Source organism: Podarcis melisellensis (genome assembly GCF_964234715.1).
Source record: "Podarcis melisellensis genome assembly, chromosome: 1".
NCBI lineage: Eukaryota > Metazoa > Chordata > Lepidosauria > Squamata > Lacertidae > Podarcis > Podarcis melisellensis.
The window spans coordinates 95,251,341-95,278,763 of NC_138528.1; the positions used below are offsets into that span (position 1 = coordinate 95,251,341).

General features: G+C 40.0%; 1 protein-coding gene across 4 annotated transcripts in view; it reads right to left on the bottom strand.

Annotated features, from left to right (window-relative positions):
• The window catches only part of NCKAP5 (NCK associated protein 5), a 617,165-nt gene that overhangs the window by 479,181 nt on the left and 110,561 nt on the right, over positions 1 to 27,423 (bottom strand). For all 4 annotated transcript variants that reach the window (XM_081921458.1, XM_081921453.1, XM_081921455.1 and 1 more), the window contains one exon: positions 4,082 to 4,207. In XM_081921458.1, coding sequence (XP_081777584.1) covers positions 4,082 to 4,150 — 69 coding nt within the window. In that variant the 5' untranslated portion in view covers positions 4,151 to 4,207. The remainder of the gene's footprint in view (positions 1 to 4,081; positions 4,208 to 27,423) is intronic.

Here is a 27,423-nt window from a genome sequence, read left to right on the forward strand (position 1 = left end):
CACATTTAACTTTAAAAATGAATATACAGTAATTGTGTATGAGCTGTAAGAACTATACATTATCCTAGCTAATTAATTAATGTGCATTTCCGAATTCTGATTTACAGCACTACAAAGTTGTGATGTGCTTGTGACAGGAGACAGAAAATAGGGATGTACGTATTTACAAGTCATGAAACTATTTTTAACCAGCTGCATTCTGATTTGGGGTCTAGACTCCCCTTCTAAAATAACACTTGGAGCCAGACATTATGATGTAATGCCTTCTCTGCATTCTGAATACCAGTTTTGTTGTCCTTATTTTAAATACAGTGCCTGCCTCATATATTGAATGCATTGGCAAAACCTGTCTGTTCAGTATAGAAGGGGGTGACATAAAGAATAGCTGGACAGAGAACTTAACATTTATTAACTTAGGGTAACTCTGTACTAGTATGCTAGTTGCAAACATGGTGATTGTGTACAGGAAAATAGCACCAACATAGCATCACACCAAGTTGGACCATTGGTCCATCTAGCTCAGTATTGTATATACTAGGGGTCAGCATCCTTTTTGAGCCAGTGGGTGCATTTGCCAAGCAGTGAGGCTGTTGTGGTCACCATACACACACACAGCTTATTCAATCCACTAAAACAGAAAGCTTGTTTCAAGTCCAATTTCAATGGGGTGAGGAGTGGGGCAGAGGCCTTGTGATCACCAATAAAAACCTATGCAAGCAGATGAGTGGCTATAGGCATCGTATTAGCAACTGCTGGTCTATACGGACTGGAAGTGGGTGGCTATTCAGAGCTTTAGATAGGATACATTTCCAGGGATGGCAGTGCTGCCAAGTACAGTAGTACCTCAGGTTAAGTACTTAATTCGTTCCGGAGGTCTGTTCTTAACCTGAAACTGTTCTTAACCTGAAGCACCACTTTAGCTAATGGGGCCTCCTGCTGCTGCTGCGCTGCCGGAGCACGATTTCTGTTCTCATCCTAAAGCAAAGTTCTTAACCTGAGGTACTATTTCTAGGTTAGCGGAGTCTGTAACCTGAAGTGTATGTAACCCGAGGTACCACTGTAAAGGGGGCGGGTGAACAGACCTTTTCCCAGCATACTTTTCTTTGCCACATTCTGAATTCCACTGGCATGAACACAGACGTTACCTATCATGCACAGATTTAAGTATGCATGATCAAATCAGTTTATTTATATGCTTAGTTATTTAAATATTTGTAGAAGCAGCTTGAAATAAAAGCATTAGAACAGCCAACAGTTGAAAATGAGCCAAACATTCCAAGTGTAAATTATAAACAGTTTGAAATATGAGTGTCTTCCATGCCTGTTTAAAAAGCAGCAAAATATGGTCCATGAATACATACCTAGAGAATGAAGTTCTAAGTTTCCATTAAACATGGGGCCAACACCAAAAACACCCCGTCCTATATAGTACAAGGGTTGCAAACCTGTGTCCCTCCAGATGTTGAACTCCAATTCCCATCAACCCCAGCCATAATAGCCAGTGGTCAGGAATGCTGGGAGTTGTAGACCAACAGCATCTGGAAGGCCACAGGTTAATTCTAGTGCCTGCCAACCTAATATATATTGATGGCGGGCACACAACTCCCTGAACCTATTTTTAGACCCAGACAGGTTTATACAAGTACAAATAGCCCTTCAAACAACTTGGCTACACACTGTTTAGAGCTTTAAAAGTCTTCACCAACACTTTAAACTAGTCCTGAAAACAATCTAGCCTCCAGTGCCGCCAGTATCATATTGGTGTTCTATTCTTTGATTGCCCCCACAAGAGTCCAGAATTCACCGCATTCTGTACCAACTGAAGAATCCAAACATCTTTTAATGCAGTCCCTTGTGGACCTTATTGCAATACTCTAGTCTGGTTGTAACTAGGCTCCTTTCTCCCAGCCAAGGGATAATTACAGCTAAGGTGGGGCAGAAAGCTGACTGGACAATTAGTCCTCACATACCCAATGCGACTAGTATGCTAGGTTGTGGTTGTAGAGTTACTCCCTTTTCTTGTCCAGACTTCTCTGCGTTTTTTTAAGTGCATAACAAGCATACGTTTCAGATTATTTCCCTCCCATTTGGATATGAACCGAGGAGAAAGCATCACCTGTTGCTTTGCTTTTCAAACCCAGATTTAAAGCCACAGAAGCTCTGCTTTATATTATTAGCATATTATGGCAGTAAGCAACCCTAAAAGTTTCCTGCAAGCTGCACTACTGTGAGACTCCCACAACTTGCTGTGCTGCTGCTGCTGATGAATTACCTTGTTCGGGTTAAAGGGATGTACCTTGATTTATTTTACAAGGCAGAAGGCTCTCCTTTCATCTCTGCAACTGCTCTATTACTGACCCAGAAATACTTTGATTTTCATCTCTACTTTCCATTCTTTCCTGGGTCAGCTGATTTCATCATCCTTAGAAATCTCATACCAGCTTTCTCACATTTGAAGGGTAGTCACTAAATATGTCAGCGACCTCCAGAAATGCTGACCCTGGGAACTTAATTTCTTTGAAAATAATGCTGCTCTTCTCTCACTGCTTAGAAGCCCACAAATTCATTATGCTGGAAGTGGAGGCAAGGAAGCAGACTCACGGACATGACTTTGGCCTGAATGCGGCTACTTGGTATTTCCGCTCCGCCTCCCCTTTTTTGGCTTCTTATTATTGCTTCTCCTCTCCATATTTATTTGCAAATGTATCCCATTAGCTTTAGCAGAGCTTACTCTGCTGACTAAACACATTCAATGTTACGGCACGAACATTAGCCATTAGACAGATGAGCAAGGAGAGTTTTAGAGCATGCTGTAATTCTCAGGAGTTATCATGATTTGATATTCAACTCCACTTCTGCTTTCCAAAGAATCCTGCCATGACATGGTTGAAAAAGAATTCTGCATTTCTTTCACCAGCAGTGTTAAATTTAAATCCATAAATTTAAACTGTTTCAAAGAACTGGGTGGGTCCTGATGTACTTCTCCCCCATCTAAATACTGTTGCAAAGTTGACAGAAACTCCCTAAAATGTGGATGTGTTGACAACTACTGGAGAGGAAGCTCTCTCTGTTCAGTGTTTGGCAGAGTTGAGTAATATGATAATATGGCCATATGATGTCTTTGTAGAACAGTATTATGGGGGCATGTACATGCTTGTTGTCTGAAGCATGCCTAAAAAAAGAATGTTTCACATAGGTAACAATGGAGTTTCAGTGCTCAGCAAATCACTAACATCTGGTACCAGAGGACATTAGGTACCATGCATTTGCTCTATGTAAAAGAATATCTACCAAGTGTATGTTCAGTAGAGTGGCATCCAGGCACAGGTCCAAGAATTGCATTTGTCACTTCTTAGGAGAACACTTTGAAAATGTAATGTGTGGAGTGACCCCAAGTCCTTTATTAGGGGAGAAAAAGTCTAACCAAGAAAACACATCTAAGTCGCTTATTGAGAGACAGCAATGTTTTAGGTTCAATCTTTGTTCACAGCAGCCAAAATGAACACTGACATTAACAGGGCCATTTCAAACCAAGGTTTGCCATCAAGTGTGCTCTCAACAGCCGATCCTGGTTTCCAGTGATGTCTGTATGATCATGCGCACTCATCATACTGACATTAGTTTTTGATGTATACTTTAAAAGCACTGTACAAATGGCTATAGAACACAGACACAGAAATATATATCTTTGTTATTTGAACATTATTTAACCACTTTAAGCAATTTTTTTGATTAAACCACTTTGGGTTTTCAGCTTGACACAACTTTATCAATGACACCCCTATACCAGGGCATCCCAGATCCACTAAATTCCACTGGCATCATTTTTCTTCTGAGATTCTGATCTAGACGAACAAGGTGTCATGTTCCTATCAACAGCTGCATTTTGGCAGAGCTATAATAGTCTTTTAGCATTTACTCACATTTGGCTATTTAGAAAAAAACTCTCTTGCAATTTTGACAATACAAGGTCTTCAACAAGTCTTCAAGGATGTCTGTTACAAAGGGTCACAGCAATGAAAGGCCCAAGCACCCAATGCCAAAAAGATATCCAAAACTATAGATATGCTTTTGTACTCACCATGAGAGTACTGTCCAAAGAAAATCTTTTGCTAAATTCCTTTTTCACTAGATGCTGCTTTTTGTCCATGGCTGAATATCCTTTATTGTTTATTCTCTTAGAAATGCCAGGTTGTTGCCGCTTTCACTGTGATGGAAAAATAAATACAAATTAATTACTGTAACCCACCCAAGTACCTTAGGGTGAAAGATAAGTAATAAATTAAAATAAAAACACTGCTTAGTTGATTCAATGAAACATACACCAATTGCATTTAATGAAGTTAGTTTGGAATCCCACCCCCACACATTTGATTGAATTTCTTTGGGTCTTGAAAATGCTACAGAATACATCCAGATCACAACTAAGGTGTGGTTGGATTTATATTTATATTTTAAGGAAAACTGGCAAATCACCAGCAGGTGAGGGTTTTCAAATTTGCATAGTTGCAATGTGCTTGCTTAGAACTGATTCAAGAGACAGAAGTTGAAGTGGGGTTGGTCTGAAAGGCTGCAAAGCAGTTGTAGAGCATGTTTTGCACACAGGAGGTCCCAGACTCAATCTCTGGCCACTCTAGGTAGAACTAGGAATGTCCCCTGTCAGAAAGCCTGGAATGCTGCAAGTCGGTATTTAGTTCAATAGTGAACTAGATGGACCAATTGTCAAAGTTGGTATAAGGCAGCTCCCTATGTTCCTGTGACCCTATTATTTTACCACAGGCATAGGCAAACTCGGCCCTCCAGATGTTTTGAGACTACAATTCCCATCATCTCTGACCACTGGTCCTGTTAGCTAGGGATGATGGGAGTTGTAGTCCCATAACATCTGGAGGGCCGAGTTTGCCTATGGCTGTTTTACCACGTCAGTAAGGAGCAGCTCTTCAGAGAACTTATAAACAGCTCATACATTTGCTAAGCTAACTGCTCTTTGCAACTGAATTCTCACATAAGCAGGCTACTCACATGAGCAGTGCTCCTTCAGAGAATCCTGGATGGCTGCAGCCCAGCCTTGGAAGTGAGAGCCCCATTCAGTTGTCCAATGAACATGCATAGGGGCATGGCATTATGGCAAATGGCAATGTGTTGTAGCCAACAAGTTCATTCCATTTGTGCAAGGATCCAAATATTAGCTAAATCTAAGAATTTAGGAGGATCTGCCCTCCCTGAAAAACTCATAACAATATTAACAGAATTGGCTGAATAAGAGCCCCAATACATGCAGTCTTTTCAGGCATTCACAAATGGACATAGCATGGAGGTGGAGCTTGTTACCAAAGCATAAGGTCCTCACAGTGAACACATTTCTGAACAACTGAACAGAGTGTCCTGTAACTGAAAATCCTTGGTTGCAATCTAGTCTGAAAACTTGCATGTATTCTGGCTCTGATGTTATATGAATACTCCAAGTGCAATTAAAAAGCATATATCTTATTTTTATTTATCAATTGCCTTTATATCCCACCTTTTCTTCGAGGAGCTCAAGATGACATACATGGTTCTCCCTCTCCTCATTTAATCCCCACAACAACCTTGTGAGGTAGGTTAGGCTGAAAGGCTCTGACTGGTCTGACGTCACCCAGTGAGTTTCATGACCAAGTGGGGATTTGAACTTTGTTCTCCCAGGTCCTAGTCCAACACTCTAACCACTACACCATACACAGTGGTGGAGGAAGCTGCTTGGGTTCCTGGTGCAGTGCGCCCAGGGGCGGGACGAACCGCCCATAGGGGCGGGCCATACTGCAGGGCCTCTGGAGTCTGCCTGCCTCCTCTCACTCAGCTGCCCTACAGCTAGGGGAGGGAGGCAGCGGGCAGACCATTTGGGCAGCACAGAGCCTGTGCGCACCCAAGCCACCATGTCTCTTCCAGGAGAGGCATGTGGCTCAGGCGTGCTGCAGGCCCCACAGTGAGTGCCGCCCGACATTTTGTCACCCCCCTCAGTGGTGACACCCGGGTCAGCCCACACTCACTGCACCCCCCTTCCTCCGCCCCTGACCACACAGACCAGTTCAAGTAAATATATGTATCCATCACTGTGCAAAGTATGTCTTACGAGCTTTGCAAGTGTTTGAGATGTGAAAGACAACGCTGGAAAGTAGGATGCCCAGAAAGTTTTGGGGCCAAAAGAGGTTTTTCAAGTGGCTTAGGCAGAGACAGTTAATATGTGCCATAGTTAAATTGATAGTTTTGTAGCATGGCTCTGTCCATTACTAACACAACTAAATGGCAATCCTGCTTGATTATACTTTTTTCTTGTTAGGAAAAAACAGAGTGAGAGAGGGAGAGATATCTTTTCTGTTTGACATGAAAAATAACACTGAGTATAGTAATTATTTCTAAATGGCACTAGAATAGACCATCAAATTAAATATTACAACATTTCAATCACCACATGAAGCTGGATTAAAACGGGGTAAAAGGTGCTATTTATCAACTCCCCAGCCTATTCAGTTCTTTGGAAACTATCCAGGATAGCACACACTGGTACATATTGTTATACAGCAGCCCTGCTTATGAAGGAAGCACAGCGCTACCTCAGTTTTCAAATCTAATCCGTTCTGGAATACTGTTTGTATTCCGAAACGTTTGAAAACTAAGGAGCAAATGGCGGTATACAAATTTAATTGAGAAAATTGGGAAACACTCAGTGGAAGCCGTTTGACTTCTGAGGCGTGTTAGAAAACGGAAGCATTTACTTTGAGGTTTTCAGCGTTCGAAAACCGGAATGTTAGACTTCCAAGGCATTCAAAAACCGAGGTACCACTGTACTTCAGAAAAATGTGTGTGTTTGTGTGATCTTTTTCATTTCCCCAAAAAATAAAAACACCCCAAAGTCAATGCAACTAGTATTCCAGAATATTGCAAGACTCAAGAACCTTTGCAAGACAACATGAAATACAATTCTCAATACATTATGCTTCTCAATTCAGACCACAGGAGCAGTGTGGTACAGCTCACAATCTATTCACCAAGGTTGCTTTAGTAGAATATATCACTTAAACTTTCATTTAATAAATATCTTTTAATATCATTTGCTCATCTTTCTCCTCAACAAGCGAGTATCCAAATAATGTTGATTTATGGTTGTGTGTGTATGTGTTTATGTACAATTTTATTTGTACACTGCTAGGATATCTCTTTGATCAAGTGGTTTAAAAACTATTCTAAATATAAATAATGGAATTTATTTAAAATTTCATACTAGGTTGTTAATAATAGTTATAGTAGAATTCCCACTCTCCACTGATAGTTTGCCTAAATTAAACATATCTATAATTATAGTTATTAATCCTGGTTGAAGAAGAGATATAGCTATTAGACAAATGGGTAATATTTATTTATTGACTTACTTCTAAAATGTATAATATGCCACTCCCATGGTCAATAAATAACTTGGTATGATGATTACGGTACATGAAAAATTATGAAAGCTACATCTATAGTTAAAACCTTTATAGGTACATGGCCTACAATATACCACAGTCTAAAGGATGGTAACTGCTTTTAATATTTTGCTACATAGATATGTTGTGCATTCTCTTTTCCTCTCTGTCATTCTCCCTTAAAAATGAAAAGAAAATTATGCTGGTACCACTAGTGCAATGTACTGTGAGCTGGAGTTTGAACCATGCTCTGGTAACTTTCAGACTGGTTTAATGTAAAATGTTTTGTGTGGGAATGCTCTCAAAGATGATGTAGAAACGTCAACTGGCAGCAGATTACAGACTAAGGATCCCTTTAAAACTCATGTTTTAAAACAGCTGGCATTAGATGCAAGTTCATTTCTGGGCCCAATTCAGGGTGTTTAAAACCCTAATGACTTGGGCCCCAGATATCTGAAATACCACTTCCTTTCGATATGATGTTGGGCACTGCATTGAGAAGCTAAAATAGCATCTGCCTTCTGCCACTGACAGTCCAGAGAAGAGGGACTTTGACCTTCTATTTTAAAGTCCCACCCCAGGACCACTAGGACCAGGAAGACGACTGGTAGGGCCAAGAAAGGGTGCAAGTGACTGGCAATAGTGGGCAGTTGCAATGGTAGGTGAGAACACTGAGCTGTGGACCAGTGATGTGGATAGTGATGGCTGGCTCCATCAGAGTCTGAATGTTCCTTGTACCTTCCGCTGTTTTGGTGCTGCAGCCCAGTGCTGTGAATACCCTCTTCTACCACAGTGGTTTATTGCATAATAAACTATTTTATGACACAACAAAATATCACAGTGTAATATCATAGTGTACACAGGACCGTGGAGGAACGCTCATTGTAAACCAACATTGCTGATTTATAGCCCCCACCTTCCTATCTGTCAGAGTAACATATTTCTATCCCATAACTGCTTCTTATCCTTCCAAATGCTTCAACGCTCCAAAATATTATCACAATATGTAGGCATCCTACCTCTGCAAAGCATGAGAACATCCTGCACTGGGAATAGAATCAGGTCAGTCCAAGAGTTATGTTAACACCCACACCCTTTTACCCTCCCTTCTCTGGTATGCAGCAAGCTGAGCTTATTTAAATGCTAAAAACAACAAAAATAAGAAGTTAATAATTCTAGTTAAGAATTTTTGGCTGCTTCTGACAGCCAGGTGAAGAGGAAACCAGAAAACTTGCAGGGGCATCTACATTATGTACAGCCTGAAATTAAAAAGAAATAAGTTTTCTCTTAGCCAAAACCTTCCCGAAGCAACAGTGCTGTGGTAGAATTGAGGTATAATGACTTATAACAAGTCAGACAAGCAGTCTCTCTACCTGACAGGTGGCACCTGTTTCTATGTCACAGCCCCCACTATTTCTATCCGGTCCACTCCAAGCGTGAGGGGGAGCTTTAAGCAGAGCAAGTGATGCAGTAGGTTTCTGATAGGATGGGAGCTCTGAAGTGAGGACTTAGATTGTGAAGACCATATTGCACTGTGGCTGGTTTGGAGGTTTACAAGGCAAGATTGCTTCTTTCAAGCAGCTAGAGGCTTTTGTTTCCCCCAACAGCTGATTTCACGCATTTTGCTTTTGCAAAAATCCCTATTTACACATGGCCTGGCCTGCCTTTAGAGCACGCATGAGATTTTTGCCAGTGCAAAATAGGCACATTAAGCACTTTTTAGTGGAAAGGTGGGGCAAAGATGTTTGAACAAACACAGCTGAAATACCATTTTCAGGGGCAATTGAGCTTGGCAATGGCAGAATGGAGAAATTCAGCCTGTGAGTCAGACATGTTCTCATGTTGATGCCATCATTCAAAAAAGCAGAACAACAAAAGTCAGATTAAAAACTCAAGTGCAAAGAACCAAATCTAAACAATGCTTAAGCAAGATCTTAAAAAGAAAAGACACAACAACAACAAAAGGCATACTCCCTCCCCTCAAAGCACATACCGCCGGCTCTTTATATGAGTCATCAGTGGCCTGAGGTAACTCCTTCCCTGAGGTGACTTAAGAACTGAGGGAAGGCCCAGACTCATGATAAAACCATTATTGACCTGAAAGGACTCTACATTTTAGATCATTTGCTTCTTTTAGTGTTTTTAAATTATAAGCCATCATGGGTGCATTGGCAAAAAGTCAGTATATAAACGTAATAAATACATAAACAAATGGAGCGAAGGAAGAGCTAGCATGACTTCAAGGAGGAAGGAATTCCATAGTTTGAAGACTGATTGAAAAGCACCTGCTTCTTGTCAATGGCAAATTCCCTGATGGAATACACAGTAATACCGAGACAGGAAGGGGGATCATAAAGAGATAGGCATTCCCCACCCCCAATACTCTGGACCCTAACCTTATCAGGCCTTAAAGTCAATACAAGAACCTTGAATTGAGCGTACAGATGTATTAGTAACCAGTGAGACCATTTTAGAGCAAGTGCAATATGTTTATGGAAACTTACTGCCTTTAAACAAATGGACCGCTTTTCAAGGCACCAAATAAACCACCTAGACTAGAGAAACAACCCACCCTCCATACTAAGTCTCCAGACCTCTTCCCAGTTCTCATTTATATCCTGTGTGAGATATCAGTCCTAACCAGATGAACAACTCAACTCTCCTATTGTTCACAGAAGCTGGACAGAAAACTGCCTTGTCCTCAAAAGATGAACCTCCTGAGCCATCCCATCACCTCAACCTCACCTCATTGTCAAGAGTCTTCATAAGAGCGACTCAAATTAGAGGTCTAAGGAGAAATGTTCCTTTAGCTGATCAGGAAACTTGGACAACCAGCAGTTGTTTCCTTCTCTGAGTCCATAGCAATTGATTTTCAAATTAATTGGTTATTAATTAATTAGTTAGTTAATATGTGGAACTCTCTGGAATACTATATTAGTTTCAAATCACTATTAGCCTGTCATATCAAAAAATCTTACATGAGAATTAGAAGTCTAGTTCTATGATATCTCGTGTAGTATAAAAATAATTTTAATGAATGATAATAAAATGTAGAATTGACTATTACACTATCTAGGAGATAACAGCTACTAGACAAAAATATATCTGAAGATCTGCTGTTCACTACCTTAATCAGCAGTTTGAAAGGCCAACAATATTCAATTAAGAGGAAATGTTCTAGATTGATGTGAAAGGTTGGGACATAGTTATCTGCATTGGCAATGAAAATTGATTATGTTTATATCATCTCTCAGTTTCTCTGTAAGAAACATGATTCATCTGATGGCATTTTCTGTTCTTGTTAGAGCATTTCTTGCTAACAAGGCTATGAACATTGAACAGACACAGCAAAACCAAAGGTGGTAACCTTTTCAACATTTCATACTTTGATTGGCTGTCTGTTTTTATCATGAGGTTTTTTGGGGGGGGCATGCTGTAGGGGAAGAGCAAACAGCCTGTAAATTATACCAAAGATGACCGAAAAGGTCAAAGGAGTACATTTGCTATTCATTCACTTGTGTGAAGCAGTTGAGGAATTCAGGTTGCAAAACTAAATGCTCGAACAGAGTTCAGAACAGATATGAGCTGGGAAAGTGAGGATGCATGTAGAGACAATGACAGATGAATTCGGGAATGGGGATGCTACGCAGCATTCTCCTTATGCCACCGATCATCCACATGTCACTGAAGAGCTGTGCTCAGTTCTTCAAAGCAATGGATTGGAACCAGATTTGCCCTTTCAGAGCTTTTTTTTCAGCCGGAACTCACCGGAACTCAGTTCTGGCACCTCTCAGGTAGGTGCCATTGCCATAATAAGAGAACAAGGGAAGCATTTGTGGAGGGTTTTGGCACCTCTTTTTCTAGAAAAATAGCATTGCCCTTCCATGAGTACATGGGCTCCTTTTCTTTGCAGATAGGACTTTCAGATGCGGTGGAGAAGGCCACTGCAGGAAGGGAGATTATGATCTTCACCAATTCCCCCTTTCCCTTTCAGTTTCCTGCGTCGTCTTGCCCATTCCAGAGAATCCCCCTAACCAATGAACAGGTTTTCAGGGGGGAAGGGGTTGAAGAAGAAATGGCGAAAATTGTCTTCCTTCAGCAGGACTATCCTTGACCAGAACTCTGTTGACAACAAATCCAGATCCAACCCTGTGGCTGTAAACCAAAAGCAGTAGCAGCTGAGATTTTAAACTACAGGACCTAATTGTTAATATTGAAATAATTCAATGTGGCCTGTGTATTCATTTTTCCACCTATCACTCCAGCAAATCAAGCTATGTTAAAAGGCTATCAGTTTTGTTTGACTGCATTGGATCAACAGTAATCATTACACACTTGGGTGTACAAAAAAGAAAGGGTTTTCCCCCCATGGTTAATGTAGTGAGAGTAGTATAAGAAGTGTGTTGAGTTGTCCAGAGCATTCACTGCCCATGTTGTAAAAGAAAATTATTTCCCATTATAGATAGAGGTAAAATAAGAACAGTTTGAAAATCAAAGGTACTTAAAGCTCTACAGTAAAGGCAGCTCAGATTAGATAGATGATGATAGATATAGATAGATATAGATAGATGATAGATAGATAGATAGATAGATAGATAGATGATAGATAGATGATAGATAGATAGATAGATAGATAGATAGATTAGATGATAGATAGATAGATGATAGATGATATAGATAGATTAGATTAGATGATAGATGATGATGATGATAGATAGATAGATAGATAGATAGATAGATAGATAGATAGATGATAGATAGATAGATAGATAGATAGATAGATAGATAGATGATAGATAGACCCCAGATTTCATTAACATGTGATTTGACCAAACTATAAATGTCAATGACTTGAGCAAAATGACAACAAGATGACAATCATGGATTTGTTCATTGCACTTGGTATCCACAACAACTTGCGGGTTTTCCTCAGAGTGTTTTCCATTGTATCCACCTGCCAGGACCAAGTTACAAGCCTAACTTAATGTCAATTACATATGTCTCAAACACATTCAATTTCCTATATGGTGTAATCAATAGATTTAATGAAAAAGCAAGAATGTCTGAATCATCCACACATTCATTTTATGTGTAAAAGACAACAAGTCAACCTATGTACAACGGCAGACACACATGCATACAGGTTAATTGCACTTATTTCCAGTAACACATCTATTAATTCACATCTAATGTCCACCACTTACACCACAAAACATTCTAGAGCACGGGTGTCAAACACAAGGCCCGTGGGCCGAATCCGGCCCACCAGGCCTCATCATGTGGCCCGTGTAGCCGCCGCTGGCCTTCACCTTTTATTCTCGCTTTTTTTTTTTGACACAAGAAAGCCGCCTCTTCAGCGCGATGGCATGCGCGGCAGCCTACAAGCCAGAGAACGTCTGCCCTCTAGCAGCGCCGGCCGTTCTACACAGGAAACCTCCACTTTACATGCATTCAGGAAACCTCCACTTGTTTTTATATTGAGCGCATGCCATCCTGTGATGTGACAGATCCAACGGCTGCCTGAACCCTTCTCTCCTGTACTGTAAGTACGTATGATGCATGTGGGGGGGGGTCTGCTTATTTTGGGGGGGTCTGCTTATTATTCTGCTTAAAAGTCTGAGCGGTAAACTTTGGATATACTGATCACTTCTGTGTCACTTTACAGTGGTATAGGGACCATAAACTACAATCAAATAACCCAAAAATGTCCAAGAAAATAAAAGTTGATGCAGAGGGAAGGCAATTTCAGGAGAGATGGGAAAGTGAATACATGTTTGTGATTAATGGAGACAAGCCAGTTTGTCTTATTTGCTATGAGGCAGTGGCAATGATGAAGGAATACAATTTACGCCGGCACTTTGAGACCAAACATGGAGCCAAATTTGCTAACCTTAGCCACCAGGAAAAGCAACAACCTCCATGCTGTTTTGCGGATTGCTACAGCACAAGACCTAACGCCAGACATCGATGGACTGACCTCAGGAAAACGATGTCAGCCATCTAGTCAGAAAAGTTTTAAAAAAGTTAATGCCTTGTGTTTGCCATATGTGTAATAAACAGTGTTTGGCAATTTGTATGTTTTAAAAAAATAAATTACTGTCTGTTACCAAAAATCATTTTACAATAAATTGTACAATAATTGTACATTTGAATATCTACTTGTCATTATTCTGATTATGTTTCTGCTTTCAGAGCTAGTTATTACTTACATTATTACAAAAAACAGTAATAATTGAATGCAGTGACAATAATTTATGATAATAAAGAGTGGACACATAGTCCTAAAGATACAACTGGCCCTTTGAGGGTGACCAAACTGCTGATGCGGCCCCCGATGAATTAAGAGTTTGACACCCCTGTTCTAGAGATTGGCTCCTGAATGGATTCTATTTGGGAAATTGCAGGGGAAGCCGTGTTTTCTAGCTTGGAGCATATTTTAAATGTTGTGCTGAAAGCTGAACCAGGTGGCACAGCAGCACAATAGTATTCAATTCACATATAATACACTTCCATGTATTCCAAGTAGTCTGCACCAATAATGACCACAAGTTCAGAAATATTGAAAGGTATTTGGAAAACAGCCATAACAGTAGCCTTATGAGCACAGCCGAACAAAGTTGGATGTAATGAATTTAAACAATGAAGAAAGGCCTTTGGGAGAGAGGGGGGAAATAACCATTTTATATTTTTTTGAAGGATGTAAACCATTGCCAAAAAGCTTTAGAAGATTATTGCAATGATGTGAAATAGAGACTGATTAGGATACGCTCTCTACAATGAAATCTAATATAAAATGTGGTGCCATATTTCCAGGGAAAAGGTAGAAGACTTGTGATATTAAACAGTACAGTGGCTAAAGTACTATAAAATACACTACAGGGAGCAATGTATCAAAGGCAGCGATGGAATAATAGGTTTTCTTTCCCCTTAATCTCTTCTGGTTTTCTTTTTTCTGCATTGATGTGTCTGGCCCAAATTATACAGATACTAGGTTGAGAGGTTTGCTTTGGAAAAATATAAATAACAGTAATGCCTCATTTCCCCAGAGGCAGTCAGCTGCTAGCTCACAGGGAGGGGTTTGCTTTACTTTTTGCAAAGAGGTACTGGCATTTGCAGATGGATTCTCACCATCTGCTACAGAATGAATAAAAATGTAAATTAAAAAAAAAAAGTTCATGACTTAGAGTCCATAAGTCTTCTACATTTTGTGTCATCCAACCCATTTCCTTTACCTCGTCTACATTTCAAGTGAAACAGAAAAGAAATAGGTATATAGGTGAAAAATAGGTATATATAGGTATATAGGTGAAGGACATTAACAATAATATTAGAGCTACAGATGATGAATATTACTGGAAATAGAAAATGGAATAGGAATAGGAATATTCTGATTACAGCAACAGAAGATTATTTAGGGTTGCCATATTTCAAGAAGTAAAAACCAGGACACCCCGAAAGTTGTTGAGTGCCACATTTCGGAAATTTCCCCCAGATGTCAAATCCGCCTTTGAAATCTCGGTAATGTCCAAAGAACATCTGGATGTATGGCAGCCCTATATTATTAAAATCTACAGAACAACAGCTGATAGAAAGCTATTTTAAAATCAAGAATTCTAAAACTTAATCAGGCTATAATATGTTTTCAGCTTAGTAAAAGGTGCTAGTCTCTTTTTAGGTAGAATCATGTTAATTCTTATGGAAGTCAGTGCTCCAAAAAGGCAAAAGCACATAGATGCATAATACTTGTGCTCCCATAGGAATCCTCCCTCGATAGCACATCTATGAATACCAACTCTCAATCTGCATTGTGGGCAACACTCACTTCTGCTTTCTTCTCCTCTGTAAGAGCACATCCAATTGGTTTATTAAGGATTTGAATCAACATTATTCTAGAAATGCCAGAAACAGCTTTCTTGTTTTCTAAATATTTGATGACACTCTAATAGAATGGCAATATTCAGAAGTTTGTCCATGGTTTGTAAAGTTGTGGGTAAGTGCTGTGATTGTGTGTTCTTCCTTGACTCAACCCTTCTGCCATCACAAACTGGATTCAGTACAGAAATCCTGGCTTATATTGAGCCACAATCCCACCTTTTGGCTTATCAGTTAACAAACAAGCAGGATTATTTTCTGAATCTGTTTTATAACCTTGGTTTGTTAACCTGTATTAAGCCAAATATTAGTTTGGACAGAACAGAGAGCTGTGATTTAATGAACCATAAACTATGATTTATGAAGCCATGGATCAATGTGCTGAATGTTCTGTTTTATTAAACAGAAACTCAACACATGATAATTATTAATGAATCTTGCATGCAGAGAAGTTGTGCATCACTTGCTACATTCTGTTGTTTTATTGTTCTCCCTGCTAGCTGTATGGTACAAAGGCTCTTTCTCAGATCACTCTGAGTATTAGACACGGCAACAGGAATAAACATATTAAGCTATTTGCTGCATGAGACTTTCCTTCACTATCAATTATTAACACTTGCTAATATCATAAAGCAATGCAACTAATATTTTAATAAGTCATAATTTATACATGATTCCACGTTCCTGAAAACATATAGAGCACTCAAGCAGTGCTTCAGCAGTGTGGTAATGCAGGAAATTGGATACCTCATACTTCTGGTAATTGGAATTTTAGCCTTTAACCCCAAGAATGGCATTTCAGATTCAGTCCAGGTTGGCAGTGGGTGAAAGTCATTACTATGAGATGGCTGCTCAGTGACCTATATGAAATACTAAAAGTTGGTGGTGAACAGGTGTCTGCATAATTAAAATGCTGTGCATATCACTGTTGTTAAGCCAGGATTTCATTCTTAACTCCTGTTCTTCTACCTTGGATTTTGATGTCATTTTGAAGCATCAAGATCTGGGGTTTTAAAAGGCTGATTTCTGAAACCACCTACACAAGACTTTATGTTCTATAAACTGAAAGCTATACTTAACTCTGTTGATATATAAGGTGTGTACAGAACACCTACATACAGTCAGGAAGTTTTTACAAAATAAATACAGTGATAAATGGAATAATTGAAGTGTGTGAGTTTATCAGTACAGTGGTACCTCGGGTTACAGATGCTTCAGGTTACAGACGCTTCAGGTTACAGACTCCGCTAACGCAGAAATAGCACCTCAGGTTAAGAACTTTGCTTCAGGATGAGAATAGAAATCATGCGGTGGCTGCGGGAGCCCCATTAGCTAAAGTGGTACCTCAGGTTAAGAACCGTTTCAGGTTAAGAATGGACCTCTGAAACAAATTAAGTTCTTAACTCGAGGTACCTCTGTATTGCTGTTATGGCAAAAGCATTTCACTGGCAAACCTAATCTAGCATTGTCTGTGGGATCCTGTAGAATTACAAACTTCTAGAATTCATGGTTAAAGAGAAAGGATTAAATACAAATAAAAAAATGTAAATAAAAATATATATAACCATTTTTTCATTCCTCAATAGTGAATTGGAGGAATCAAGTGGACATGCAGAGACCCCACTGAATCAGGCAGTGTACAAAGTGTCTCAGAGTGAAGTGGGTTGTTTTCCAAAGCACTGAACTGGGGTCTGAACTAAATCTTGTTGTTGGTGAACACTTCTACTGTATACAGTGGTATCTTGGTTTAAGAACAGCTCTGTTTACGAATTATTCAGTATATGAACTCCGCAAAACCGGAAGTAGTGTCCCGGTTTGCGAACTTTACCTCAGTCTACGAACAGAAGCCGAACGGTGGAAGGGCACCAGTGACAGGAGGCCTCATTAGGGAAAGCGTACCTCAGTTTAAGAACGGCTTTGGTTTAAGAACGGACTTCCGGAACAGATTAAGTTCGTAAACCGAGGTGCCACTGTATGTCCCATCACTAGCTACTGAGCATCAGAGGCTAACAATGTGATACATGGGGGGGGGGGGAATCCAAGATGGCAATTTATGTGTGTTTTTTTCCTCTGCATGGCTTAATACAAAAACTATACTAAAAATGTAAATAAATATAACATAAATTGCAAGACTGTACAACAAGCCCTGATAACAAATTGAAGGCATGTCTCCATTGTCCATGCAGCCTTACAGGAATGGTATTGTCAGGTGAGAGACGGGAAAACAAATTATGCAGAAACCCATTTCAGCAAAGTATAAGGACAATTACAACATCTGTTAATCCTTTGTGCCAGTTATAATTAGGTGCTGTGGAGGAGGAACCCTTTGGCTTACTCCTTTAACATCTGTTCAAAGGACAAGCAACTGAGAGGGTAATGAATGACCCTTTACGTTCAATCAGAAAAATGTGAACATAGCATACACATTCAGAAAAGCCAGGTTTTAGGTAAGAAAGAAATCAATAGTGGATTTTTGGGTTCAATTGTTTACTGTAAAGATGGTTTGCTGATCTAAAATGTCCACTTTCTCATTTTATCAGTGTATTCTGAACACATCATTTTCTAATCTGTCTACCTAGCTATCCTTTTATCTTATGGATGATGGATGACTGAAACTGTTACTTATGTCTGAAAAATTCCTCAGCCTACTTTTAAGAGCTGAGATTAAACAAAAAAGCATCAGTCTACTACTTCACTGCCATTGAAATAAAAAAGTTGAGTGGACAATAGTGCTTAATAGTCTAATTTGATATAAAATATCAAAATTACCAAAAAAAACCTTCAAAAATATTGTCCTTTAAAGTCCTCATAAAAACTGCAGCTCACTAAAAGGGTCCATTCTGATATTATTCAGTTTAACATGGCCCTCTACTGGCAAAACTCACCCCCAAATCTTACCAGTATCAGACATTGCTCATTTATGTAAGAAGTATAATTTTAATTAAGGATATGTACTACAGCTAAGTTATTTCACTGTGTATACATTAGAAGACCCATTCTAGAACTTTAACAAGAGGGAAACACATGGGGGTAAATAGTGTAAAAGTTTAATAATTACTTCCATTTCATTTTGCAAATGCACCTTTGAAGTCATTTCAGGAGTGGGTGGGTGTGTTGAAGGTTATACTATTCTATGAAGCAACTCATGAATGGCTAAACTACAATTCCTTACTACTAACACACCACATAATTTAAATAACACCACTGCCTTCAGAGATGCTTTATACTTTCTGCAGCAATCATGTTTGCTACAACTACACCAGTGCTACACAGGTGTTTCCTGCAGGAAGCAAGACACATGTAGAGGGAAATGTGTGCCCCAAAGTCTTTTGAACACTTGGAAATATAGGTGAGCTCCAGCTCCACCATATGCATTCCCTGACTGCATAGAAATGTGTTCATTTCTATAGTTTATTGAGCTATAATCATTACATCCAAACGATACAAATGTGTTTGCTATGGGGAATAATGGTTAAAACACCAGTACAGAAGAAACAATAATGCCAATGTGCAAACCATTGTGACAAATGAACTTGTGTCTATTTATAGCAGGAAACTACTCAAACAGCCAGTGCAAGGCTGACAGCAGACGCATCATATGTGGCTAGAAGGAAAGGCATGACATGGAGATGTTCCATGTGCACCTGCACATTGAGCAACGTTGAAGGAGGAGTCAGTATATATAAGCCAGAGTGGTCGAACTTGAGGCCTGGTTAGCATTTTCCCAGCTTTCAGAAACAGGTGGTAGGGCTCTAGGACCCTACCTCATGCCTCCTTCACAAAACTCAACACCTTGCTTATCTGGCTTGGGAAGGCAGTGCAAGGGCTGGGGTGGTGTCAAATTTTGGCCTCCACAGCCTGCCTAACAAGGCATGGGTTCTGTGTTGAATAACACTTGCAGCCCACTTCGTATGAAAAGTTGAGCCATGCTAATATAAGCCCTTGTGCTGCCTCTTCCTTCAGCCCCTTTTGCTGCACAGCACTGATCTGATTCACTATACTGCCTACTCTATGCTGTATGCATTTGGGAAGGTTGAGACTAGCCAGTGTGTACAGTGGTACACACTCCGTTCCGGAGCCCCGTTTGCATCCTGAACGCAATGTAAGCCGTGATGGCACGTCTGCGCGTGCGTGGGTTGCATTTTGCTGCTTCCGCACATGCGCATGTCGTCATTTTGAGCGTCTGCGCATGTGCGAGTGGTGAAACCAGGAAGTAATGCGCTCCGTTACTTCCAGGTTGTCGTGGAGCGCAACTCGAACGCGCTCAACCCAAAGCACATTCAACCCGAGGTATGACTGTATTGTTAAATAGAGTAATCTGGTCCCAGTTGGCAGAAAGGTGCACGGATAGAATTGTGGTGAGGTGAATAGGTGAGTACCTGGTGGTCCCTTTCTGGGTGCTGGACATTTCTGGATGCGAGCCACTCTGGGCCATGAGACCTGTGTGTTGGATATGGAGTGCCTATTAAGCAGCCTGATTTCACCCACTCAGAGTTCTGTGAGCCCAGGGTAGGGGTAAGAAATCCTTCCTACACACCTTAAAGGCAGAGGGGCTATGATGTTGCCAGGCATCCTGTCCTGGGCAGGACAGCTCATGCAAGGCAACATGCAACTGATTTTCTCCAACACCCTTATTTCCCTCTGCTGAGATCTGTAACAATAAATGTAGCCCTCATTCAATTCAGATTTTCATGTCTCACCTCTTTATTACACACTCTAGCTTAAAAGGCTTTCAGGGGCATCCGTCAAAACTCACACATGATACTGTCAGTTCTCCAAAAGGCATGATTTACTATTAATTTCCTAGAAAAACACAATTCGCTGTTCAAAGTTTTTCTGCATCTCTCCTATGGCAGTCAATCCTCACACTGCCACATCTACAATTTATGGCTTTGTTTTTGTTTTAAAAGGTAGCAAATATTATTTGCCCATGTTCCTTTATGTAGCTATTAATTCTCCTTATTTTGTCTGTGCAAAAAAGAAAAGAAAAGAAAAGGGAAGCGCAGACACTGCTAATTTAACAATTTAGATAAGGGTAAACCCTTGTAATCAATTAGCACTGTCAAAGAAAACAATTTGTGACGCTGATTTCCAGCTGCAAAGATCTATTGTGTGTGCACACCATCCCAGTCTCATCTGGTTCTGTGAAAACAAACAGGAGACTTTAGTAGAAAGCCCATCAAAATGGGGCTCAACAGAAACATTTGTTCTCCGAATGCTTCCTTGCAAATGCCCATCTTTCAGCACATAATGTTTACCCACTGTTTTATTATCAAGCTGCTTTGCCATAGAATTCACATCTTTCACAGCTCACAGGCAATTTCCGCAACAATGTACGGCACCTTCTGCCACAGCATACACCATATTGGAGCAGAACACCTTAGCATCAGTCCAAATAAATAATCTCTCATATATATTCTCTCATATAGAAGGCTTGTGATTTTATATATATATATAAAATCACAAGCCTTCTCACTTCTCAATGCACATTGATTAATTTTATGTCACTAGCAGAAAATAATTGGGGCTTCTGAAGACTACATGAAACACATCATTAAACAAGGCATGAGCCATTGTTAAACAAAGCTATGGGTAATTTTCTCTTTTTATTTTGCATAGTATTTCGCTGCATGGACTGAAATATGCTGCTTCATGCTTGAAACCATGTTAACATTGGCTTTCATTGTATGATTTTGCATTTCTAGTCTACATAGGATGAGCAATCCAAGCCCCTTAATCCACTGTGCTGGAAGAGGCTGAAGTGAGACTGGCATACTTGCAGCCAGGTCCTACTGGCTGTACCAGGCTCAGCTGGCAGGTAGGCTCCACTGTCACAGAGGTCTCCACTCTGCTCACCAGTGCCAGTGGTATCCCCACCAATGGTATCCAGGGTAAGCCCCTGAAACAGGGTGTTTTGACAGAGCTAAGTTGGCCAAAGGTTTGTTGGATCTTAAGCTAGCTGACCTACCAGCAGGTTGTAGCAAGGAGCCCAGTCTAGACCTCTTTGCTGAGTGAGCCTGGAGCTGGTGCAGCAAACTTTTCCTGTCTACCTCCAGATGTTACATTAAAACCACAGCTGGGTTAAACTGGGAACTTCTCCTTGACAGCATCAATGGGCAGTAAAGTCTGGGTGGAGTCATAATGGGCAGCTGGAAAACAATGATGACTTTCACTAAGCATCACAGATGAGTTGGCTGGGCCTAGGTTAAGGAAACTTCAGCTTTACTGAGGCTTGAGGGTACACCACACCCATACCTGTACACCACCTAACTCTCCTTAAATATAGCCTCCAAACCCAGTATTCCTTAGGGATAAAAGATGGGTAATGGAATGGAAAATATGTAAACAAATTGTTCCAAATGGATGTTACTATTTTGAAAATAGAACAGAGAAGCTGAAGGCATTCTCAAACATAATAATTTGATATTTATTTAATTTTTTATTTCTAAGGGAGGGTTGTGGAGAAAGTATTTGAAGACCATGAGGCATGCATGGAAATCCAGACCACCTCTTCTTATATCTGTCAGCAACTGCTATTGCATCACAGTTGCTATGAGTGTGAACAGCATGAGAAGGAACCAGAAGGCAATATAGGTTTATTGACTATAGAAGTTTCATGAGAGCCAGACTCTAATGGTGGCTTTATCGATGAACAGTACAAACCTGTGCATGTTTATTTAGAATGTGTTCAGTGAGACTTCATTCCACGTAAGTGTGCATAGGACTGGATCCTAAGAACATAATTATTTGATTTATTGAGGAGTAAGCCTTTCTGAATGCATTGGGAATTACCATATTTTTTGCTCTATAAGACACACCAGACCACAAGACGCACCTAGTTTTTGGAGGAGGAAAACAAGAAAAAAAAATATTCTGAATCCCAGAAGCCAGAACAGCAAGAGGGATAGCTTGCTGCTCTGGCTTCTGGGATAGCTGCGCAGCCTGCATTCGCTCCATAAGACGCACACACATTTCCCCTTACTTTTTAGGAGGGAAAAAGTGAGTTATAGAGCAAAAAATACGGTAATTGCATGCCAGGCTGCATAGGATTCTCCTGTAAGACTTGCCCTGTAGGAGAGCAAGGAATGGCAGATTCACACTGTCCCTTTTATTACATGATAAATAGTTTATGCACCTTTGTTTGTATATTCGTTGATGAATGTAGGCCAAGCATTCTTAAATTCTAAGCAAGGATGGGGAACCTGTGGCCCTCCAGATGTTGTTGGAGCTGGCTGGCGCTCATGAGAGTTGGAGTCCAACAACATATGGGAGGGCCACAGGTTGCTCTTCTCTGAAATAGAGTTACAAACCCGTGTTTCCTTCTGGTGCCAGAGACTACTGTGATTAATGATTCCATGGTTGTGCTCCATCCCATTCTGTTCTCAGTAAAAACCAGCCAATTCCAAAACTGTCACTCTTAGCATAAAGGACTTCTACTAAAACAGCTTCAAGCTGTTAAACATTTTGCAGCGTCTGAACTTTCAAATTTCTAACTTTTCAAAACCTGTACTATGGATCAAGATAGATCCAGTTAGTCTGTTATGTCGAAGCCGGCAATACAATTTTGAAATGCTAATTCTAACATAAACTGAGCATTAACACAGAAGCCACAAGGGGTGGGTGGGAATTTTCAAGTTCTTCGTTTAGCTGATGACAAAATATCTACAATGATATTAGACTTAAAACTGTAAGCGGATGGAACTTGAAAAAGGGGCAGCTTAATATCATCATAAAAATGCAAACAAAAAAGTTTGAATCAACTTCTCGCTCATCTCCAAACATTCCCATTTTATGAGCAAATGCATAAAGCATATTGAAAAGCCTTGCTGTAATCCAGCCTGACAGCAGCACACTTGCTCCTATTATAATTAAAAGCAAACCTTGGTAGTGAAGCTGAAACATAATAAATACAGCAACATTTAAAGAAAGAAAGCTGTGCTAATCTGATAGAATTCTAGAACAGTGAAATAACAGCAGTAAGAACAGCCAACCTTACTTGTTGTTGTTCAGTTAAAACATGCTCCCGTACTAGAGAAATCCAAACCATACGAAAGTTTTCAGCAGTCTAGAAATTGCTCGAGTGGATGCTGTGTTTATTTACCAAGCCTTAAAAATCTGTGGTGAGGAGCAGTACTGAGTTAGCTCTCAAGTTCATCAAGAGCACCGCTGAAAGTCCTACTATAACTACAGGCATGAAGTTTGCTGCCAGTTAGCTTTGCTGCTGCTCTGTGCTTGTAAATACAAGCTCTGTGGACAAAGTCCCAAATGACATCACAAGCAGCTGCTTATTGTTGAGTCTTTATTAACTGGCTGTCAAAAAAAGAAAAGAGGAACTGAGAGGGGTGGGGAGGCACCACTGTCTACCCCGAAGCACAATCTGAGAGCTTAGTCGGTATTTCACTTATACATATGTAAATACTTGTGATTATCTAAACTATGCTTTCCTTAGGATCATGAAGCCAAGTTTCCATAAGAATCATATCCTTTGCCAGTCTGAAAAATGAAAGGAATAAAAAGGACATGAGGTCTAGTGAGAAAAACATATATTAAATGCTGCATTTACCATACTTTTTAAAAGCTGCATACTTCTAGTATGACTTTTTATATATAAATGTTATATAGATGCACACACAAAACCAGCACAGATGCTAGGAATGGTTTGAAGTTTAATAGAGTCTGCTAAGTCTTAGAGTGTAAGAAAAAATTTTAATAGGTTCATCAAACATGCTTAAGTGTTTTGTAGAACTAATATCTTATATCTAACTTGATAGATAAATAAATAAATAAATAATAACCACCAGTAAAATAAGTTCATGCCTATTTTTTTTAAGGTGATTATATAAGGTCTCTTTCTGTGTCTCTCTCAGATTTAAATCTCAAAAATTTTAGACTGTAGTCCTAACAATATTTATACGCCCATGTAAGTCTTAATGAAATCAGTGAGGCTTTCTTCTGAATAAAAAGGTTGAGGATCAGGCTGTAACTGACAAAGAGAGCCATTCAGCTTGTGGTGGGTGAGCTGGTAAGACAAGAAATTACTGACCTTTCACTCCTGAGATTGGGACCTGAGACTAGTCTTTATGTGTGAAACGAGAATAACAGCTTCTAGTCTTCAAGGAAACTGCATTGCTCGGAGGAGGGAAATTAGCATCTCCCTAAGTGTGTGTTCTACTTCCTTGTCCCCATGAGTGTCACCTCAAAGAAAGGCCTTGAGCTGAAGTTACAAAACATCTGCACTTCTTTCCCAAAAGCTAAACTTTTCAAGTGATGACCTGGATCACTGAAAGGGCAAGGTGAAGGAAGTGCTACTGTGTATACCAATAGCTATTCTCTATTGATGACACAAACATGGGAGGACTCCAGCATTGAGAAATACCAACCATGTATTTCTTTTTATTTGAAAAATGCTGTTATCAGACTCAACAGAATTAAGGAGGACTTAAAATCTGAAATGTTTCAGACATCAGCTTTTCTCTAGTTTACAGATCCTCCTTTGTCAGGAGCACTTAGCCTCCGTTCAAACCATGCTGGCCATGCACAGGGGGTTGGATTAGATGACCCTCAGGGTCTCCTCCAAACTCTACAATTATATGATTCTATAAAATCAGACCTACAAGAGAAGGATAGAAAGGAATGCTTCAGCTTGTCACTCCTTCATGGTCCAACACAACACAGGTTGTTGCAGCAGCCCTGTTACCTCTGGACTTTTATGATCTATGGACATATACATGTCAGTGGGTCTGCCTCAGTTTCTGATCACATTAAAAATTTCCATCCTCCAAAAGTCGCAACTCATAAAAAATGGTAGTAGCCCGTCACACTGTGTCCCAGTGATAGTGTTGTCCTACACATGCCTACCTAGATGCAAGTCCATCCTACATATTTAAATAAACAAGGTTGCCACCCTAAATAAGACCTACTGAACCGCTTCTGAACAGATATGGCTAGGATTGTATTGTTAGCAGTGTGCTCCTTATTTTCTAGAATCATCGCTGTTTCTCTGCAATTGTGCTAGTATCGTATATCTGACCTTGTATACCTCAAACTTAAGCTCCCTTGGTGTGTGACTGAGCAGTCCTGCCTTGGTTCTTAATGATGTCCATTCAACACTTTGTAAAAGAAATGTGCCATAAAGGTGGTAAGTTATCTTATAGGTATAAATAGATTTCCAGTTATACCACTACTTTAGCTTCCAATCCAGTAGTCAGAGCCAAGTGCTTCACTGAACTGAAATATTATTGCTCTATAGACTCCTTTGCTTAGGAAGGAAGAATTTTGGTTGTTCTAATAACAATGTCTGACCTATCACAGAACTTTATTTCTGTTGATGCAATGCTTTGCTGTCAAGGCTGTGTCCAAAGAGAATATCAATGGGTTTTATCCAACATTAGTCATAATCAAAGACGCACACAGAGCACATTACAGTAATCCAACCTTGAGGTCACTAATACATGAGTCACAGTGGCCATGCAATGGTTCGCCAAATGTATCTGGAAGGTAGCCCACTGAATACAGTAGTCCATACTAATGCATATGACTGCATTTTCATGTCGCCTTTTTGCAAGGTGGGTATCATGGGGCCTGTGAAGAATATTAATGTCTTTGTGTGATTTTACAAACTCATCACACTTTCTCCGAAATCAAAATCTGGAAAAACAGCCATGTTGCTAAGATTGAGTTATCACCATGTTTGGGAGCAGTCGCAATCCAAAATGCCATGGAATACAGTGTTTCAATTTAATTTGACTGCAGTATAACTGATCCAAATGCAGTTTTTCCAATTCTGAATTAGAAATAATGCATTAAGTATTTGGGGAGAAGGGGATGAAGCATCACAAAGAAATTAACCCCTTTGCTGTAGTAAAAAAAAGCCACATTGACAAGGAAGTGGTCCATGTTATGGAAATACTTTCACATATGTTTAGAACCAACTAGAACCCCAAATACATAAAGGGGTTAAATTAGACTTTTTGCTGCAATTTTTTTTAATTGAGTCTGAAGTCTGTTAGTTAGGTTCATGGTGCATCTCATTGGATAAAATGCAAAAGCCTAGAAAACACAGGATATATACACTGTATTTTTCACTCTATAAGATGAATCAGACCGTAAGACGCACCTAGTTTTTGGAAGTGGAAAACAAGAAAAAAAAATATTCTGAATCCCAGAAGCCAGGACAGCAAGCAGGATCGCTGCACAGCAATCCTACTGGCTGTCCTGGCTTATGGGATAGCCGCGTGCAGCCTCTCCCAGGCAAGGGGAGACTTCTTCCCCTGCCCGGGGGAGGCTGCGCGTGGCTAAGGCTTCCCCAAGAGTCGCGCTCCCTTTAAAGAGCGCACGGAGTGTGTGTGCGGCTCTTGGAGGCTTTTCCCTGAGGAGCGAGAAGGGCACCCCTTCTCCCTCCTCAGGGAAAAGCCCCCAAGAGCCGCACACATGTTCCACGCAGTCTTTAAAGGGAGCACTGAGCAGAGCCTCCTGCCTGCATTCGATCCATAAGATGCACACACATTTCCCCTTACTTTTTAGGAGAGGAAAAGTGTGTCTTATAGAGCGAAAAATACAGTACATATATATTTTAAAAGAATCATTTGCTTTCATAAATTAAGAAAAATGCTTATTCCTCCAAAACAAAAGATGCCAGATGCATATTTTCACATAATACACTCATGAAACCATAAAGAACACATTTAAAACACACAACTACATATTTGTTCCTATATTTTCAGTATTGCTCCAATTCAAGAATGTATGACGAATGAATATGCCACATTCAGCCCAAAACAAATCACTAACTTTCTGCTCCTACAGGGATATATTTCTTGTGGAATCATATGTTCAAAAATACTGCATGTCTCAGATGGTCTTTCTCTCATCTTTCAAGAGTGGGTCTGTTCTTGTATAACTTTTACTAGAATCATCTGGGAATCATTTGTATTAGAAGTAATAAGAAATTCCATCTTCCAGGACTGCAGCAAAGACATAGACATATTTTACTGTCAACCATAGTCTGAAGCACAGGTAAGGTTGAACTGAATTTTGAAGCCTGGCTCGTGTATTTTTGCCCTATGTTAAAATGTGTGTTGACTAATTTACAATACCAATCTCTACCTCACAG